Source organism: Prenolepis imparis, unplaced genomic scaffold, assembly GCF_030444845.1.
Source record: "Prenolepis imparis isolate NDT839.2.m4 unplaced genomic scaffold, iyPreImpa1.0 SCAF_1, whole genome shotgun sequence".
Lineage (NCBI taxonomy): Eukaryota > Metazoa > Arthropoda > Insecta > Hymenoptera > Formicidae > Prenolepis > Prenolepis imparis.
In genome coordinates, this window is record NW_028141159.1 from 1,532,819 (window position 1) to 1,554,647 (window position 21,829).

Below are 21,829 nucleotides of genomic sequence, written 5' to 3' on the forward strand. Positions count from 1 at the left end.
GGTTGTCGCTTCGCGTCGCCGATTGGCCAACTCCAAATCGGACTCTCCGATTGGTCGGTCGTCGCTGGTTACCCTAGGCACCGATCGATACGATTGGTCTGCGGCCATTTGCGATCAAGTGGAGTGAGACCAAGTTCTTCCGAACGTCACACTTCGTGATCGAAAGCCTCCGTCCAGCCTCGTCAGCTGCCGAGCTGCCCACGGTTTGCATCAATTTTCCGTTTGTTTCGTCGAGTTGCGCGCGAATATTCGTCGATATATATATAAACGGGGAAGCGTCAGTCCCAATTTATTTCGACTCGACGACGTGATGCGGTACATTCCGCTTCTTGTCCTGCGTTCTTAACTGCACGAGTGTACGAGCGGTGTTAGATGACCATTATCGAAGGGAGAACGTGTTGACGCTGTAACGATACAATGTCATTATTCAACAAGCCGAAACGAAATATACGCCGACGTCCCTTCAACGATGAGGATGAAGATAATGAGAACAGAATGGAGGTGGAGGACGCGCAGCCTGTCAAAATTAAGACGAAGAAGAAGGATAAGCCAAAGCAGACGCTCCTGAGTTTCGGAGAGGAGCTGGAACAAGGTGTATATACACATACACGCGTCGCTCGCGCATAAACGTGCACAATTTATTGTCTATATGATTAAATTATCTGTTTTTGGTTAAAAAAGATATAATATGACTTGTATGTGGATTAAGGTTTTACAGGGGTGTCTTGGTAACAGGGACAAAGACGATACTTTGATATTATATATACTTTGTTTTAATATGTAGAGCTAGTAGACGCTGTTTCTGCCAAATCTATTACCAAATGTTGTACGATAAAGAGATATTTTGATTGAAAATTGAAAATTGTAATGAATTGCAGGGGACGATGGAGAAGTTTTTATAGTCAAGAAATCGTCGAGGAGCAAAAAGCTAGCAAAACAGCTAGATCACGAGAGGAGGAAAAAGAAAGGTGAAGAGAAAATGCAAGCGGACACTGAGCAAGCGAATAAATCCATTAAGCAGGAAAAAGATTTAGAGATAAAGACAGATGATCTAGTAGTAAGCTATCTCTATGATGTTTTATTATTATTAGCATTTCTTCAATTTAAGTAACTTATCATTTAATATATAGAAGATGTTTTTTTTACATCTCTCTTCCTAATATATTGACTAATGTTTCAAGATTTGGAACAACTGTGGGAGTACAGCGAGAAGACACATTTATAATTTAAATGTCATTTTTCACACAATGTGTTTTGTGTTTATAAATTAACGCCTATATCGAAAGCATTTCACTCGCAGATTCAAATGTTCTTCTTTTTCTTTAAATTGTTAAATTTAGACAAATACAAATTTGCACATTATAATCACTTGAAATATCATATTACTTTCTACAATGTTTTTCTGTCTTATCGATTACGTATATTAGTAAAAAAAATACATGTCCATGTTATAAAGATTTTGTTCCAAGTGCTCCTTGAATTATATGATCTTGATTCTTTATTATCTATCTTGAGTGTCGATATGTTCACAATCTCATCTTGCAGTAAGCTGATTTTTATTATAAATTAACATAATTTTTGATGTGAATATTTTTCTATCTTAAATTATCGTGTTATTTTGCTATGTTACTGAAAATACACTTACATTAATTTCGGAATAATGTATATTAAAATTGTACTTTGTAAATCTCTTTTCTCTTTTCATAGAAAATACTTAACGTGTGATATATTTTTACAAATTTTGTGAATTTTGTCCCCTATGTGATACTGTGCATCTTTACTAAATGATGAATAATCTTCATTGCTAGGTTAAAATAAAAAACACAGGACCCCTGATTTTGAACGGTCGTGCTGCATTGGCAGCAGGAAAGGATGACTATACATCGGATGAAGAGGAAGATGAGTCTTGCTGTCACAAATTTCGGAAAAATACAGATAAAGCTGAAACTGTTAAAATACTACTTGAAAGTACGTAATTTTTTATTATTTATATAAGTTAAGTCTAAATATAAATATTTTTACATGTCCATTTCCAGCATTTAAATTAAATGGAACATTTTAGATGAAGCTGAAATAGAAAGAAAAGCATTTTGCTTTACATTTTGTTTTCAGATATTAAAACTAAATGGTATTATAAATAAAACATATAATGTTATAAAATTATTGGCAATTATTTTGATTTGATAGTAAGGTATTTTTGTATTTCTTATAAGTGTGATAACATTATAACTGTTAATATTATTTAGGTGGTTGTATACCTGATGCAGCTATGATCCATGCAGCAAGAAAGCGTAGACAGAAAGCAAGAGAATTGGGAACTGATTACATTCCTATTGAAGAACAGAGGTACATTTTCTTGTTAAAATTATTAAAAATTATTTAATAAATGCAAAAATAATATATACATCTTGTGTTGTATTAGTGATATATTTATTAATAATATTATTTGTAACAAATTCATATCTGTAGCGATGACAAGGGCAAGTCCAGACTAATACGAGAGGAAGATCACGATCGAAGTGACGATGACGATTCTCAAGACCGACTTGATATGACTGTCAATACAGAAGCACGTGATAAAGAAAAGAGGAGAGAGGCATTCCTTGCTTCTCAAGCTTCAGTAAAATGTGAGTCTTTAGTTATAATATTTATCAAAGCAATTATCTTTCAGATAATAGTTAAGTAATAGAATTTATAGAACGCGTTTTAATTTAGTTTCAGATAACGAAAGTGAGCACGAAAATGAAGAAGAAGAGTGGGAAGCTCAACAGATACGAAAGGGTGTAACCGGCGCTCAGGTAAAAGCACAGTTTAGTACAAAATGCGCCGAGATTTATTACAAAAAAAAAAAATTTACACAAAATTTTTTATGATCTGCAGATTGCAGCGGCACAGCAGGATTCTATGTTACAACAACAATATACGATGGGTATGAATGTTAATCAGATGATAGGATCTGGTGTATCTTTGGAAATGGTATTAATGCCTGCACCGCCACCACCTCCGTCCATTCAACCACCAGATCCGACAAAGATCGTACCTCTTACACCGCAAGAAGTTGTGAGCAGGATGCGCACAAGGTTTTATATATTTTATATAAGATTAATATTATATATTTTGTGTGTGTGTGTGTGTGTGTGTGTGTGTGTGTGTGTGTGTGTGTGTGTGTATATATATTAGGATTTATGTATAAAAAAAAAAGAGAAAATTAAATTTATAAAGTCAGTTTATATTTAGATAGCACACTATTGTTACTTAAAGGTTGGACAGTTTGAAAGAGGTGCATAGACGACATCAGCAAGATCAGGAACGTTTAGAAGAAGAATTACAGCAAACTATGAAAGAATTGGACGAGGGCGAAATCCGTACACCGCATTACGCACAACGCTTCAGATATTACCAAGAGTTGCGTGGGTATGTCACTGACTTGGTAGAGTGTCTTGATGAGAAGGTGGGTTGATACGCTGTCACGTTTGATTTATGTGCACTGGGGTTTATCGTACAGTATGTGCGGCTGGCAGAGATTCTCCAGCTCCAGTAAAGTATCAGCAATCTTAATTAACCATTTAAAATTTCATTGACTGAGTTTATTATGCAAAATCTCGCTATAAAAACTCATATAATACCTCATATTTATAAAAGAATTGGCCAAATCAGATTTGATTTGACATAATAATAGAAAAATTACCATACTTTCAACATGCTTATTATAAGAATATGTATATATTACATCATATCATCATAAACATAAAATATGTAAAGTGTAGGAATTTATGATCTTTTTGCTTCTTTGATATTGTAATTCAATTTGGCTGCAACAATTCAAAAGATTCAAACTATATTATTTGAAGAAAATAAACGATACTTGTTTAATTGTTCTTTAGACTGCATAAATGTTATATCGCGCGAGTATTATCATTTTACTTTGAATTAAATTTAGATGAAGCCAAAATAAACTTGATTAGCATAATTTTTCACAATTATTTCCGCAAAACATTTTGGTATAAATGAAACGATAGAGTAATAAAATCTTTTCAAGTAATTTTATTAGTGGCGCTAAATTAAAGAGGATATGCATATGTAAAATGTTTCTATTGCCGGGGGTCATTATCTTCTCTGTATTATATATTACTTTCACATATAAAAATATTATATGAAGATAAAATTTATTATAAGAGTAATTAATATAAATTAACTTAATTGTGGTAAGTAAATGAATGCCTACCATAATTTTTGTCATTGTAATATATAAACAATACATAAACAATGATGAACGAGTCTTTAAAATAATTTATAAAATTGCTGATCAAGATAAAAAAAAGAGTTAATATTTTTCAAATTTATTATCTATTTTTGTATTATGAAATCATTAAATATTAATTTTGAGTAATGGAATATATTCACATTGTGAATTTACTTAAACACATAATTCTTTTGTTAGCTTCCCTTGGTTATCGAGTTGGAGCAACGCTGGTTAGATTTGTACGGTGATCGCTCGACCGAATTGATGGAACGGAGACGACAGGACACGAGGGATCAGGCGGAAGAAATAACTGCAGCAAGTAAGTAAACATATTTTAATGCTAATCAATTTTTTATTTTTAATTGATTCTTTTATTTTTATATTCGATTTAAGTCAATATTCAAAAAATTTTACACAAAAATTCTACAATTTTTTTTCATTTTATAGGAGGCCAGGCCATGAGAAGAGGACCGGAAGTAGAAGCTCACGTACGACGAGCTACAGAGAGAGAAGGTAGAAGAGCCCGTCGCAGAAGAGCGAGAGAATTAGCTTCAAATATGCCAAAACATATCGATGGCATGTCCAGTGACGATGAAGTTACTGAACAACAAAATCTTGCATTTAAACAAACAAAAGGTAGATTTAGTGATAGATTTTACAAAATTTTGGGATTTTTCCGTTAAAATTATTTTATTTACGTTTTTAACATTTTCTTATATTATACATTTTTTCACTTTATTTCAGACGAAATTGATAATGATTGTAAAAATATATTTTCCGATGTCATGGAGGAATATTGTACAGTACGTGGTATACTTTCAAAATTCGAATCGTGGAGAGAGACTGACATAGATGCCTACACAGAAGCTTATGTGTCATTGTGTTTACCCAAGATTATTTCACCAATCATCAGATTACAATTAGTTACTTGGAATCCAATCATGGTAATTTATTCATTTTACTCGACAGGAAGTAACATTATTGATATTTATAATAAATTTTTTCGGACTTCTCGTAGGAAAGCGCTGATGTAGAGAGGACCAAATGGTACAATATATTACTTCTATACGCCTTAGATAGTAAAGAAACAGAGGAGTCACTGAAACGAGATCCGGATGTTAGATTAATACCATCTGCAATTGAGAAGATTGTAATACCAAAACTGACATGTAAGGATTATTCTTTTTATAATACTACTATTTATGAAGTCGCATGCATTAGGAATAAAATAATTCTACTTTTAATATCTTTAATATTTTATAATTTTTTTAGCTATTATCGAAAAAATATGGGATCCAATGTCAACATCTCAAACGTTACGTCTTGTAGGAGCTATAAACCGTTTCATCAAGGAATATCCGAATTTAAATGATACGAGCAAACAATTGGAAATTCTATTTAATGCTATTTTAGATAAAATTAAGGCTGCCGTTGAGAACGATGTTTTCATACCCATCTTTCCAAAACAGTCAGTATATTTTGTATATATATTATATATAAAATTAAGTTAATATTTTTCATAATTATATCTTTTCACTAACTTTGACACAAATTGCCATTCTAGAGTTTTGGATACAAAACATCAATTTTTCCAAAGACAATTTGCAATGGCCGTCAAATTGCTACGTAATTTACTAAGTTGGCAAGGTCTTCTTGGAGATATGCAGTTAAAAAACTTGGCGTTAGGTTCCCTTTTGAATCGTTACCTTTTGGCTGGATTAAGAGTTTCTTCTCCAACTGATGCTTTATTTAAAGCAAACATGGTAATATATTTGACATATATATGTTTAAAATAAATATATATAGAATTACGAATTATTATGTTAAACGACAAGTTTACATTAATACTTTATATGTCAATTCTAACGAATAAAATCAATGAATATAGATTATGAATACACTACCAAGAGCGTGGCTACAAGGGGAAACTATAGAACATCTCAGAATGTTTGCCGCCCTCATTCAACAGCTTAGCGAACAGTTGGATCAAGCAAATCCTGCACATAAGTAAGTGTTTATTAATAATATTTTTCTGCGATTGACGACGCAGTTTTTCGTGTTGTGAGTTGTGAATCGCCTAAAATATAGCGTCTAAAGCAAGGTTCGCATTGTTGCAGTGAAGCCTGGGAATACGCCAAGTCCATCTTGAAAATAATTAAGCCACTATAATATATTAATTATATTATGTATGTGTCGGTAATGTTTTGTCGAATTTCTTGCTTTAGACCATTAATATGCTTGTTAATAGTTTTATACATATAATGCAGCATAATGCAGATCTTGTACATGATGCATTGAAGTAAATTTTCAAATGTATAATATATGAGGAGATTCAATTTTGTATAGTAATAAACTATAAATGAGAGATAACTTAATGACATGATACATTTCCCAAATATGATTGTATATAAGTCATAAGTGGAAAATAAATTTGTAAATAGCATTTAAGCATAAAGTCTTACCTTTAAGAAATTATCTCGCATTCATCGTAATTAGAATACATTAAAAGAATTGTGGATGGTTGCATATATTAATATTATAAAAATGACACAATAAATATGTATACATTTGTATACATATGTATGCATATGTACATATTTTATAATGGAACTAGTCTATTTAATTAATTAAAACATGTATTTTCATTGTAACGTTCTTTATAGAACAAATACTTTAATTTCGAAAGATATAATTTAATGAAATTCATAATATATAATATATGTATATAAAGACGATAAATATCATTTGAACGTATCAATCGCTTGAACGCGCATTTTCACTAATTTTCTGAACATAAAATAAAAAAGAAAGAAATTATTAAATATTTTTCTAGTCTCAGAAAAAAACATCGTTTTATACTTTTCGGATATTTTTCGGACTCTTGTGTTACTTGAATTAATTATATAAATTTTATATAAATTACTTCTACTACAAAATAATATATATAAAAAATATTATACGTAAATAAGATATAAATATATTTTCTATGCTGTTTTGTGTTGTGTGAGAGAAAAAAAAGAAGGACCAGTGATAAAATATATAATATTCGTGCGAGCCACATATACATATTTGATTAAAGATAATATATAGCAGTGTAATTGATATTTATATACACACAAATAAACATGTGTGTATTCGTAGGTCACAAGATAAAAACTGGTAAGGGTCATTCTTTGACTTGCATGAAGTCAGTTTACTTTTGAACAACTACGATCAACTACATCATGCGATTCACGGGTATACGTCTATATTATTTTTTATATTTATATATTATAGTGTTTTCTTTGAAAAAAACAAAGGAATGATCGAAATCTATTATTGCAAGCGAAATATATTTATCATTATAGTTTTAATAATATATTGTTAATATAGAAAAATATCACAGTCTACGCATTCTTCTCCATATGTTAATTAATTTTTGTGTTAATTAATTTTTGCATGCATTCTTTATCGAAGAATAGAAAATGATAATTTTTTGAATGTATGTGCAAGAGTGAAGAAGATGTGTGAAGAAGAAAGTCTTGTTTTTCAGATCCTAATTTTATATCCAGACTAGAGCAAGGAATAGGAACAACGCTATTCATACTCTTATTTTTAATCAATGGAAATATCGCGCAGAGTTTATTTAGGTCCGGCAAAGAATACGTATATTCTTATAACGCTACGTCGAATACCGGAGTGTTGGTGCCCTCCAATGCAGCTTCTTCTTGGAATCTCAACGGCGAGCTTGTGATACAGGCGGAAGATTATTTTGTCACAATACAGGTATAAAAAAAAATATTAACATACAATTTTTTCTACACTCTCTTATATTTTTTTCCATTACAAGAAGTATATATCTTTTTTCTAAATTATTTTATCATGTTATGTGTATATAATTTGATGTTAATATATTCCTGTTTTTTTTTTTTTTTTTTTTCTTAGCTACGATTGTTGAAGACGAGAATGTGGAATGGAAACGTAAAGGAGCCGAGCGAAAATATTGATATCTATGATAACGCTGTAGAACTTTTGAAGCCTTTCCGAGTGTCGTACAACAAAGGGCTTATCGAGAACTTTAGCATCGAAACGGAAGAGATATGGGCGACGAATATAAAACGTAGCATAGCTGGAATTTTACAGTTGGATCTTCCTAAGTTGGAGAAGGAAGTTGCGTTTCATTCTAGCGAGGTAAGTCATTATGAGCGTTTGAATAAACGTGCACACAGAAATATATGTATTTATATGTATTTAACAAAAATATAATTTACAGATTAACCATTATGGAAAGTGTAATATCGATTATGTTGTAAGCCCGGAGGGAGATACTCAGCGTTTGGTAAGGAAATCGTTAGATCCTCGGATGTGTACTAGGCATCCATCTCGTAATTGGTCCAATGTTCCTAAAATACAGTGTACTGATGAAGATCAGGTACGTTATCGTATTGAAATATTCCATTTATCTATTTGATTGACGTAGAGAGTTTATCAAGTTATATTACAATATATAATACACTCATTGTCAGTCAAAAAAGTGATATCGAGATAATTATGATATCTATATGATAATTATGATAATTATGATATCAAGATATTTCGAAAACGAAAATGAAGCTTTTAAAGTCTGTATTTTGAGAAAATTTTAATGTTGATTACAGAGATGATCAGTTTTCCAATAGCGGATGACAAAGTAAAAACCTGCAAACTTGATTAATAGAAAGTCCACTTTCCTAAGTTGCATGAAGTAATCAATTGATGTAGTTCAATGAGGTAAAAAGCATATAAAGGTTTAAACTTTACACTTTAAAGCACTTTAGCGGAAGTTGATACGATAATTTTTCGATGAGTTATGTCAATATGAAAAAGTAGGTTTTTTAACGATTGTAATCAATGCTCTTATTTCTGTTTGATCTGTTTATTCTATGCTTTTTCAAGAACTTCTCCAACTTTTCGAGACATTTTACAGCGGTTCAAATTGATAACAGCGACAAACATTTCAATTATCATAACTTATCGTATTTACTTCCGCAAAAGCACATTTTAAAGGGAAAAGTTTAATCTTTTTATCCTTTCATGAACTACATCAACATTCACTCTGCAACTCAGGAAGTTGGATTTTTTATAAATCAATTTTGCAGATGTTTACTGTATCATTAGAAAACTGATCATCCTATGTAATCAACATTAAAATTTTCTCAAAATACAGACTTCAAACTTTATTTTCGTTTTCGAAGCATCACCATTATAATAATTATGATCTGCGTTATTATAAACATTTAAAGTTTCACAAGTTTTTTCTATATTTTCACTGTACAATTTTTTTTGACGAGTGTATATATGTTATATATAATATATTCTCTAACACCCAACTTTTAGAATCCTGTCCTGAAGGGTAGCGAAAGAATATATAAATTGAAAACCGATGGACACATTCACGATATTCTTTCCGTTAACACATTCGGGAATATCTATGTACAACCCTTTCAAAGCATGGGTCAGGCACATTATCATTTTGTTCAGTATGTTCCACAAGTTTCTTAAATGTTACATATAGTTGTATTACTTAATATTTATTATTTTAAATAAAAATATAAAAAAAACATCTTTATATCATCATAAGAGAGATAATAATAATATTTGAATTAATACTCGTATTATCGCATTTCTGAGAAATAAATTATAATTATCGCTTTTCTCTCGATGCTAATGAAATAACATTATTTTATCCTATACAGGCAAACTATTGAATTATCTTCAATGAAAGATATAACGAATAAGATAGTTACGAATAATTTACAAACTACTGTTCTTCTACATGAGCTACCTGAAGCAGATCTCACACAAGGCAGAAGTACTCCGGACAAACATTTTATTTTTAAATCTGTAAGTTTATAGATTTTTTATTCTTTTTTTGTTTTGCTCCTTAATTATAGTAAAATATCTATCAATTATGTCACAGATAAGTCGATTATTGGACCGTTTGAGTCAGAGGCTTGAAAATCCCGGTTTGGATACCGAGATCCATAATCTGCACAATACAACGATATCCGTACTTCTCTACTATCTCGATATGTTAGATCGCGTTGATCTGGGAAAAGCCTATAATCGCATCTCGGGAACTAGTTATAAAGAGGAAACGATACGGTATCTACATTGATTATTAATTATTAAAATTATTAATTATTAAATTATTATATTATATAAATTATTACTTTTATGCTTTATTCTAGGAATATGTTTCTCGAGGCGCTGCCGCAAGTTGGGAGTAGAGAATCCGCTCTCTTCATACTAGATCTTATTCGGGAAAATAAGGTATCCGATGTATCTGCGATTCAGCTTCTCATGCGGTTACCATTTCACTTGAGAAGACCGGACGCCGAATTGCTGGCCAATCTACAACCACTTCTTACGTTGCCGAGCAAGATCTCCGCGGAAGTTCGAAACACCGCGATTCTCACATTCGGAACGCTGATATACAAATCCTGTTTTGTGTCTTGTCCGTACGACATATTGGATTATTACGTGCGCCTCTATCTCGACAAATTTACAGGTATATATAAAGTGTGTTAAAACAACCGAATATTCTTTCGATAGCAGATTGTATAAGATTTACACTGTCGGCCAAAAGTTTGGATACACTTGTCTATATATTTATATAATTTGTATTTAACAGAATTCCCCTAACTCTCCAGGAAGCTTTTTTGTTATGAATCAATTAGTCTAGTCATAACTTATATTAAATATTATATTAAATCTTTCCGATCTCTAATAAAAGAATTCACAGAAATATCAAGAGTGGGTATAATCATTTACTTCTGCGCTCTTTCAAGAATGGATAGGATATAAATATTTACTGTTATCATTAATAAATTAGTAGGAAGAATGGCACAACTTGTTAAAATGATCACTAAAATCAAAGATGCATTTTTTCATAAAAGAAAAAGTTTAACAGTTCTTTGTTAAAGGTGTGTTGAAAGATTGAAGTTAACGTTATTTTACTTGAATTTTCTATAGTTTTTGTATTATAAAATAATAATAATCATTTAATAAGTGATTAATAAATATTATAAAAATAAATATTGTAAAAGAATAATTATTTACTTTTAATGTAACTACAAACTACATCAATAAAAGTAGATTTTTTATAATATCTATTCTATTATAATGATGCATCCAAACTTTTGGTCGGCAGTGTATATACAAAATATATATGTATCTATTAAAGTTTCCACATTATCCAGAATTATACTATATTATATTATATTTTATATATATACATATTTTACTATATTTATTTATTTTTTTTTACAGAAAGTACCCAACACGAACAAAAGATGGTCTGGCTGCAAGGCTTGGCAAACATACAACTTGGTAAAGTCGTTGAGTTTCTAGAGCCAATAGCTAGCGGTAACAATCCTGAATTGCGGCATTTTCGGGCACTCGCAGCTTGGGCCTCTGTGTCTACAGCACCGTTGAGACCCGACGTGGTGAGCGATTTTTAATTAAGCAATCTTTGTTGCATGAATTTGACGTATCAGAATCAAGCACATTCTTATTCGTCACCGTGATATGTTTGATTATATGTAGCAATATATTCTGTGCAGATTTATCCTGTGTATTGGCCAATTTTGGTCAACAGAACCGAGGACTTGGAGATGAGAATCGCTGCGTTAACTTTGCTCATCATATCCAATCCTACACCTAATAGATTAATATCCCTGTACTGGTACATGCAAAACGAGCCCAACCAGCACTTGTACAATTACTTTTATACAACGTTAAAATCTATGGAACGTACCACGGATCCTTGTTACAAGCGCATGTAAATATATACAAACTTATTAATTATAAGCAAAAAAACAAGCAGCAATGTTGTCCGAAATAATTTCTAATAATTAATTTCTGTATCATTTTGTATTTGTAGATTATAAAACATTTAAATCAAATGCAAACTTTTAAAATTTATATTATATTTCTACTATCTAAACAGTATAATTTATATTGTTCAAGTATGTGACATTGTTATTATTTTTCATTAATCTATTTAACATGTCATATGCATTTATTCAGACATTTTCGCATCTAGTTTTAATCATTAATTATCACTACTTGGTATTTGCAGAAGCAGAATCGCGGCGCAATTCAGCCGCATCCTTCGAAAACCGTCGAATGGCGAATTACTTATTACCGGTAATTATCTGGTTGATTATCAAGATTCGGCGAGAAGATTTGGCGCCATGTTACACGGTATTATTGTAGCCAATCCTTTTACGAATATTCCTGAAGTAATTTACGTAACTCTAAATAATTATGCCAGTGGGACGCAGATTAACCAGTTATCTGTAAGTATACTTTTCAAATCTAAGAAAATTAATTTTGTGTAATGCGAATGTTAATTGAATTTAATTATCATTTTTTGTTTTACAAAACAAAGTTATACATCAAAGCGAAAGGCGTTTTCCACTCATTAGCGACAATCTCCTTCGATAATCCGACAAACATAAAAGATATTCTCACACAGTTCAAATTTGATGAACGAAAGAAAGATTCCGCGCATTTGGAAATAATTGCGCGCATTCAAGAAAAAACAGTGTTGTGCGTTCACTGGAATGAGACAAAGATAGTTGAGGGATTGAAGTGTAAGAAATGAAAAACTTATATAAGAAAATGCACACAGTTATATATAATAAAATGCTATGCATTTAATTCGTGTATTTATAATTTTTTAGATTTGTCTTCCTTGTTGAATGATTTTTATTATCTGTATTATAATATGGAATTTCACGTCAATCAACAACGTATAAACGTGCCATTGACAATAGAATCGATACAAGCGACCGATCTTGGTACCAACGTTAGACTCGCAATGACGGCAACGTCTTTGTTTTCAATGAGAGGAAATTTTACGCGCGATTTTCCTAAACGAAATAATCACGTTATTTTACGGTAAGGACATATATTTTATATATTTCATTTATTGTATATATTTAATATGTATATTTATCTACAACATTTTATTTTATATAATTACATATATTTGAGTCCCTCTTTTAGTTTTTTTTAATATTCTTCTAAAAACTATTGTATGAAATATTATGGCTTTATGTATGCAGTTATTTATTTATTTTTTTTTTTTAGTACATCTGTTCACGGCATTGAAATAATAGAGAATTACAATCCGTTGGTCGATTTGTGGCATAGTGCTGAAAGGGTTCAGTCATTACATGGATATCTTCCTTTTAACATTACAATCGAATTAAAAGAACGACCATATATTTCATACGATACTTTGGGAGGTATAAATCCCATTTTATCAATAAGTTAGAAATCTATGCGATTTTCATTACATTTATTAATTTTCGCCAACAATTCACTAAAATTGGCTTGTATAAGTCTTAAGTCTTCTTAAACAGTAAAATTTCACATATTTTAGATCTTAAAAGTATTTAAGATTTACAAATGTTTTCTGATTTATATCCCTCGTTTTCATAGTCTTAAAATTAATATATTACAGAACATATTAAGACAGGAATTACAGCACACGTTAAAACGGTTACAAGCATTCGAGGTGCGAATGTTAAATCAAAGTTGGAACGAGCTTGTCGTTCGTGTCCTGCATCGTATACAGTTGTAAAATCGCCTAGCTCTAATTTGCAAGTAAATATCACTTTGAATATGGTATATTTTTTTGTTATTTAAGTTTACAAATGTATAAATTATTTTATTAGTGTTTGTATTAGAGTGTTAATGAATATAATTTTTTCACATTCTTTTTCCTTTTTTTTTCTATAGACAATGAATATTCTCAACGTTGAACTTCCTGAATTAGGTGGTCGGCTAAAAGCGAAAATATTTGATTGCGAAACGATGCACGAAACATTGATCAATGACATTTTGTCTTCTCATCAAAGTAATTATCAGTAAGTAATATATATTTATGTATTTTTATTCATATTTATATCTACTATATTAATACAAAGTGATATAATTATATCATAAATAATATAATTCATATTTACTATAATAATAAAATGTTATAATTTATCACTGATACATTGTGAAATGAATTTTAAATCAATTACGTTGATTTTCTCGATTACATAGAACCTGGCCAAGTATGAAATTTGTTTTACTCGGACTACACGTGTTGGATTACCTCACTTACATGCCACCAAGTGGCAGCTGTGGATTGGCTACTTATATCGAGGCAGTTAAATCGACACCATCGCAGGTTACTTATAATTAAATTTACTTAGTGATAATTATAATATTTATTATATATCTATTATATTATTTATATATTTTTTTTTATTAGACAAAATTGGATTACACGCTAACTGAAGATCGCCATATTTTATCCTTGACACACCAAGACTTACAATCTTCGCAAATTCTTCATCAATGGTACTTTGCTGTGTTATATGAAAGCACCGGCTGGCTGTCGGATGTACTTAAACTAAAAATGCACAAGATCGTTCCTGGTGCACCCATATTTAAGGTAAATTTAAAGATCTTTGACAACAAAGTTGAGATGCATTACTGAGAAATTAAGATTTATTGATTGCTTTTAGCTTTGTGCAGAGGTTGAGAGACACGTGCCATGGCAATGGGAGTTTTTGAGCAATGAACCGAGCGACTTATCTCGTATTAAATTAAATATCGTCTGGGGATTGTCTGATTCTGCGAAAGGAAAATGTAGCGGATCTTCTATATCGATGAACTTAATTGGTGAAATTAGTAGCAAGCAGATAGAGGAAAGCAAAGAAGCGAGCTGGTCTTATGGCGAATGTAAGAAGGAATCTACTGGAAAAACATTCATTCCTTACACGAGGTCTTGTTACGAAGCGTCGAGAGAATTGTCGACCTTACGGAAATATACGATCTTGGCGCGATATGAAAATGTAAGTAAAAAAAGACGAAGTATATGAACCCCTGTGAAAAAACGCGCAAGTTAGAATAACGATATTTTTCTTGTGTATGTGAAAACAACAGTTACCGGAGAGTTTGTCCAAGTTAGTCTGGAAGATGTACGCCTTCTATGATCTGATCGGCGGAAATAGCACCAATGCGAGAAAGTCCGATGAGATTGCGATAACCGCACTATTCCCAAAAGAATCAAATGTTGGCGAACTGCAACTCAACAGAGATAAAGTTGCCATCGAATATAATTCGCGCTACATCGAGCCTTTCCTTACACGAACAAGAATTCATAATTATATGGAAATGCTCTTAGTCAAAATGTTTTCTAGTAAGTAATTATATTAATCACACAGTAATCATCAATAGATTTCACTGATTATTCTAAATTTAGAATAATTTCAACTGTAACAATGTACATTTTTTTCCAAGAATTAGAAATTTTTAAAATTAATATTTTGTACTTTCATAGGTACATGTGTCATAACGCCAGATTCCATAAAATCCGCATACAACGTGGATTATACCTTCGCTAAAAATAACGAAGTGATATTACTCGGACAATGCTACGACGAGAATCCTAGACTCGCGTTAACCGCAGCCAATGGTATGCATGGAATCAACGTTAATTTGACTGATGAGTCGGAAACTACGCAGATTGTAGCCGGCATGGATAGGGGAGCCCTATATAATGCTACATCATCTATAAAATTGCAATCTGATCATGTATTTCATAAAGTAGGAAGTAAAATGTAAGTAAAGAAAATAACTTCTAATAATGTAGAAAAATCCAAACTCAAATCCATAATTTGTAAGATTTATCTTAGATGTGTGTGAACGCGAATTTATATTTACAATGGATCTTACAAATTATAGAATTATATATTTTGCTTTTCAAGTATGGTATTAAAAAAAGATATTAATCGTGTGTAGGATCAAAACGAGCGACAAGACGATTGATATTCTGCTACCTAATATTTTGCTGTTCATACATTGGACGCGAGAGCAAATTTTACTTTTCTTCCCCAATCATGTGCTAGACTTCAGTTGTGGAATATGCACGCTTGACCATTCCAATGTCGACGGATTATACGAGAAATTGATTTAATATTCAAAATATGAGTGCATATATTACAAATATGGTATATATATGTATGTATAAAACGGGACACGTTGACAATTTTTATTAATATTCGATATTAATTAATATCCATAGAAAATTAATGTTAAATATCGCGAAATAAAATACAATAGTTGTTTTTTATTTGTTTTTTTATTATTTAATATATATCTAAATGGTACAATGTATACAAGGAGAGGATATCTATACAATTATTATTATGGCTGGGATTTTCGTCAAAATCGATCAGTACCTGAAATTTCTATGCGTTAATCTTACTATTATTAATAAACTGATTGCTAATTGCTTGATAACAAAAAGCTAAAAATCCGAACCATACGCACGCATAATTATATGTTATTACAATATTTCATTTTTTTTTCTATCATAAAATACAAACTTTAGCAAAGAATGAGACCAGATTTAATACATTAAACGATAACTAAATCTTTAAAGTTTTAGATTTTAATTAATTTTACTACCCTTAGAGAGAGTTATTAAAAAAATAATGCTATAAGAATTCTAAGATAATAGAAGAGAGTTTTACAAAAGTGAGTATAATAATTTATTTATTATAAACCTTAATCATTAAAAAATTATGTTAAATTATATATATATATGCAAATACATTATACTATTTTATATATATATATATATTACATAAGTGATGTTGACAATTACTCAGCACAACAGATTTTTTTTTCTTATCTCATTTTTTAATCCTAATCTATTTCAGACTTTTATTTTATCCACAATAAGAATATAAACGAAAATGTATATAAAAATCACTTTAAACTTTATTTAAATATAATATATATATATATATTTTTATTGAAAAAAATATATACATATATATATATGTATATGAACATACGTATATATACGAATAAGAATGAAAAAGTGTTTTTTCTTTTAATTTCTTCCCAAAATAGCTCATTGTTTATCTTTTTGTCCGCAAAATTATTTGTTCATATATATATTTAAATTATATGCTTAATTTTTCAGTAGTGTTTCACACAATTTTTGTTTTTTTTTAATTATATTCTTATTGTATACAGAAATTGCGATATGTAAAAGATGAAAAAAGATATTTATTAAGATAATTTATTTGACTACATATCAAGATTTAAAAAAATGTTATTAGCTTAAAAAAAATAGCTCTTTTTTTATTCGTAAGATCACTTAGTCATTTTTAAGGCACGTATCTAGATGTTGGTTCATAAGGTTTTCCGATATTATCTGCATACATACTGGACAGGGATATCTACTCTCCATAGAATTGTTTTCTACAGGCATATCATCATCATTTTTATCATTCTCATCGTCTATTATCATTGTGTCGTCATTAAAAACACTTCCAATGCATTCTTCGAGATGCTCATTTAATGATATCTCAGGTGGTATCTGTGCGTTGCAAACTAAACATTTCTGTTTGAGATCCATTGCATTGCCTTCATCAGTGTTAGTATTTGCATGAGATTGTTCTTCTGGTGTTTCACTGATTACGGAATGACTTTCAATGACTACAGAATCATCTAGATCATAGATAGAACTGGAGAAACTATTTATACTGATTATACTATCATCAAATGATACACGAGAAGTAGAGGGAATGGCAGCTTTACGAATTGTATCTGCTTCTAACAAACATTCATCAAGATGCTGATTAATATCTGCAGGTGAAAATATTCTGTTACAGACAGGACAGTTAACAGATTCAGCCGTCTCGTCTGGATTGTCTAATCTTGCACGTTTATTAGAAATGGTGTTTGCATCGATATTTTGTTCCACTGTTGATGTAGGAAACGTTCGAATAGGCAGCATTAATTCCTCGTTATTATTATTATTATTTATATTGTTATTAATTTCGTCAATCAACGTGTTATCATTTATTAGGCATGTATCTACGTGTCTGTATATATTTTCTAAAGTCATAGGTACGTTACATGTAGGACAAGGTATGGAATTATTTCTTGGTTGACCTAGATTTAAGATTGAATTATTGGCAGATCTCTCTTGTCTCACAGCTGATGATGATTCTAATGAATTTCTCCTAGTTGATTCACGCCGGTGATGTTCGTCGCGCCAGTGTACAGTATCGTCTACTTGCATAAATTTAGTCAACAGTTTACTCTGACCGCTGTTGCTACCTCCCAAAACACCAGAACATGAAAATGTGCGATTCTTAGAAATGCTCTTTGAAGTATCCTTTTCTACTTTTCCACTTGGGCCACTGGTGGCCCAGCCATGTATATTATTACTAGAGCCACCTAATTTTTTCATTCCTAATGACGAATCTGGAGTATTTTTCTCATTCACAGCACGAAATGAATTTGTACCACCATTATTATCTCTACTAGTACTAGGGTTATCGTTGTTTCTTTGAGTGAGTATTTTAGAGTCACTATGAGGAAGAGAAACTTTTGAAGATGAAGGTTTAGCTGCTGCATCTATCCCTAGAGTATTCTTTGATATCCAGTCAGTGATAGATCTATTTGGCCTCCGATCTTTCGATTTTAATTTATCATTTTGCTTTGAATGCGATTTAAAATCTTTCGGTTCTTTTATCTTTATAAATTCGCCATTGCAATTCCGTTTATGTTGGTCCCACCAGATATCTGATGGACCAGGTGCACGATTCATACTGCGTCGAACTGTACCAAAGAAGGGTGGTTTGTATTGGCAAGGTCCATTACATTTCCACCAATGATTTTGGTGGAACTTTACTTCGTCGTGAAAATTGTGATAAATCTGTAATTCGATATAAAAGAGCTATGTTAGTATAAAAAAAATCACAACAGAAAATCCAACAAAATTATTACAAATATACAAACAAGATTATTTTCAAGTATTTGTTTTTTAAAATCTATTTAACTAAAATCCAATTTAATTAACAAATTTATTTTCATATAATTGATTCAGTTTTTGTGTAAATAAAAATATTAGATTGTTATTATAAATCCTATGAATATATTTGTGTGAAAATTTCACAATGCAAAATAAAATCTTTTTTTATTTTTCTTTTTATATACACAAATTATTATATAAAATTATTTAACGGTTCAATTTTATTAAGATTTAAACTAATTGCAATCATAATATGGATAATTTCAAAAATTATTCGAATTTAATGGCTTGGTTTGTGATAACAGCCATATGTTTCTTAATATCAAAAATAAATATTAAGATGAATAAATTATTAACTCACTGTTATATTGGTTCCCGCTTCTTTATTTATTCTGTGCATATGTTTGCAGAAATTTGGTCCATGACCATCTCTATCACGGTCATTATTTGTTAAGAATAAATATGCATGAATCATCTCGTGCTGCAATTTAATACAATATAAAATATCATTAATATACAAAGTTTCTAAACTTTTTCTAATAATTATATACAGGGTGTATCAGAGCGACTGTATCAGCAGTTTTTTGAGGTAACTACGCATTTTCGTGAAAAATATTTCATACAAAAGTTGTAGGGCTCTAAGTGGCGCATTATATAATAATATTAGTATGACCTTGAATAGCACCGTCAAGGTCACATAAAAATCACTTTGAATTTTTTTAATGGAACCTTCTATTTTCTATTACATATTCTTGTAGCTTACCTCGAGAGCTTTCCAAAACCCTATATATGAGTTATTTTTTATTAAGTACTTTCCGAGTTGTGAGACTTGAAGTTTACAGTATTTTGACATAAAATATAAAATATCTTATGAAACATTCACTTTTCGGTAATCTTACTGTAATACTTTTATGCACAGAATAATGAGACCAATCAATTGGTGTAAAGAAAACACATGGTTGATTTGAAAAAAAAATTGTTGCAAATTGCATACTTTTTTTTAAAACAACTTTTGTATGAAACATTTTTCACGAAAATGCGTAGTTACCTCAAAAAACTGCTAATATGGTCGCTCTGATACACCCTGTATATTAATACTTATATAATTGACAAATATTTACCAATAAAGTTTCAACAAGATCTTTCCTCGGTCTGAGCTTAAGTAATGGTGCACTGAGCGATATGATACATTCTCTATTGCGTGGGTGATAATAGCAAACTCCAGCAGAACTATAAATATATATAATCAGGTATTACATAAACGTTAATATAAACAATAATATTTTATAGTTAAGTATTGTGAGATATTTACCTTGTCATTCTGTTACTCCACTTGACCTGAACAGGAGTCAAAACATTCCAAAAGAAGCGTATATTGAATTGTACAAACATCGTATGAATATTAGGAGTAGGATCGATCAATTCCAATGCTGTGTCAACCAATGATCGTATATAAAAGGTATTCTCCTAGAAATAAATATTTGTTTTCAATTCAATGCGCAAAAAAAAACAAAGAATATTGGTTCTAGAACAAATTTACTTCTTATACAGTCTAGTTATTACTGTTGACCTTAAAATTCTTTAGGGTAAATGTGTAGAATATTTTTTCACAAAATTTATAATATTATATAAGTTTATGATATTAACTTTTTGTATAAATTATGCATGTCTATAATATATATCTATACATGTTCATATCGCTATAAATCAACAGTAACTCATCTTATTGCACGCTATAAAAAATGTGTATATAAAATCTAAAATTGGTGAGCAAGTGAATATTCTATATCTTTACGAATTTTCTTATTCAATTTATACATAAAAGAAATATTTATAAGAGAACAAATTTACAAGCTTCAACACATCCACGTAATAAAACTACATCCATGATGAAAAAATCGTTTAATAATTACCTTTTCCAGATTAATTGCATTTTCTGTTACGCCTAAACAATTAAGTTTTTCATGAACATCATAAGCCATGTGGAAATCTTGGGATGCCATTGTTTTCTCTCGCAGCCTTTGTCCACTTTATTTCACGCGAGAAAAACTGATACTTTTCTACTCTTTCTTTCTCTCTTTTTCTTCGATCTGGTTCATGCAACGTTATTTATTGAAATATCTCATGTATCACACACACACGAAAATAAATGGAGAAATATTTCTATACGTATCCCATAAGATATTTCACACATTCGCACAATATAATTGATTTATTATTTAATTCCGATGATAATTTACGGAATCTTGAAACGACATGAAAGGACAATCACGATAATCGCGTAAGCTAAGCTCACGCGAATAGATATAGAAGGACCGACAGAGAAGAAGGAATGTTGGAAGGTGGAAGAAAGTTCGGCGGGGGGAGGCAAAACACTAGTGTGTTCCGATTCCGGTTTCCGGTGCGACACTTCCGGTTCCGGATTTTTCGCGCATGCGTTCCAGGCTCCAGGTTGAATTATCGAGGTTGCAAAAAAAACTATGCGACAGACAGTCCAACTTATTTTTCGGTAATTATTCAGTTTAGCTGCCTCACGAGATATATCAATAAATTTGCACTCATTCGACGCGTTTTTGCTTAAAATGAAAGAATCTGGCAGAAAAAAGCGTCGCTCTGTCCCGCAAAGCGAAATATTAACAATTAAAGTTGACTACTTTTGGGTTAGGAAATCTGTCATATCGACATGATGAGTACTCTCTACGGTCACATGCGCATGCTCTGTG

General features: G+C 30.8%; 3 protein-coding genes across 3 annotated transcripts; 2 read left to right on the forward strand and 1 right to left on the reverse strand.

Moving 5' to 3' along the window:
* Nucleotides 1-145: 145 nt before the first annotated feature.
* Nucleotides 146-6,704, forward strand: LOC145941363 (PAX3- and PAX7-binding protein 1). The gene is made up of 16 exons (XM_083047485.1): nt 146-592; nt 879-1,057; nt 1,809-1,968; nt 2,247-2,346; nt 2,470-2,627; nt 2,716-2,798; nt 2,881-3,080; nt 3,262-3,451; nt 4,442-4,562; nt 4,691-4,879; nt 4,988-5,187; nt 5,262-5,412; nt 5,516-5,711; nt 5,808-6,006; nt 6,132-6,250; nt 6,361-6,704. The coding sequence occupies exons 1-16, from the start codon at nt 418-420 to the stop codon at nt 6,410-6,412; spliced, it is 2,472 nt and encodes an 823-aa protein (XP_082903611.1). The 5' UTR covers nt 146-417; the 3' UTR covers nt 6,413-6,704.
* A 536-nt stretch (nt 6,705-7,240) lies between these two features.
* LOC145941371 (uncharacterized) lies at nt 7,241-16,437 on the forward strand. The gene is made up of 22 exons (XM_083047498.1): nt 7,241-7,480; nt 7,776-8,008; nt 8,168-8,413; nt 8,496-8,654; nt 9,599-9,741; nt 9,958-10,105; nt 10,182-10,366; nt 10,453-10,772; nt 11,534-11,709; nt 11,827-12,044; nt 12,345-12,564; nt 12,657-12,861; nt 12,952-13,168; nt 13,361-13,518; nt 13,737-13,879; nt 14,015-14,142; nt 14,327-14,453; nt 14,538-14,720; nt 14,794-15,123; nt 15,215-15,470; nt 15,612-15,891; nt 16,073-16,437. The coding sequence occupies exons 1-22, from the start codon at nt 7,468-7,470 to the stop codon at nt 16,245-16,247; spliced, it is 4,263 nt and encodes a 1,420-aa protein (XP_082903624.1). The 5' UTR covers nt 7,241-7,467; the 3' UTR covers nt 16,248-16,437.
* A 356-nt stretch (nt 16,438-16,793) lies between these two features.
* On the reverse strand, nt 16,794-21,807 carry Mh (DNA-dependent metalloprotease SPRTN). Its single transcript, XM_083047507.1, has 5 exons — nt 21,020-21,807; nt 20,419-20,573; nt 20,228-20,336; nt 19,468-19,587; nt 16,794-19,010 (listed from the first exon to the last, which is right to left on the reverse strand). The coding sequence occupies exons 1-5, from the start codon at nt 21,107-21,109 to the stop codon at nt 17,442-17,444; spliced, it is 2,043 nt and encodes a 680-aa protein (XP_082903633.1). The 5' UTR covers nt 21,110-21,807; the 3' UTR covers nt 16,794-17,441.
* Between the last annotated feature and the right edge of the window lie 22 nt (nt 21,808-21,829).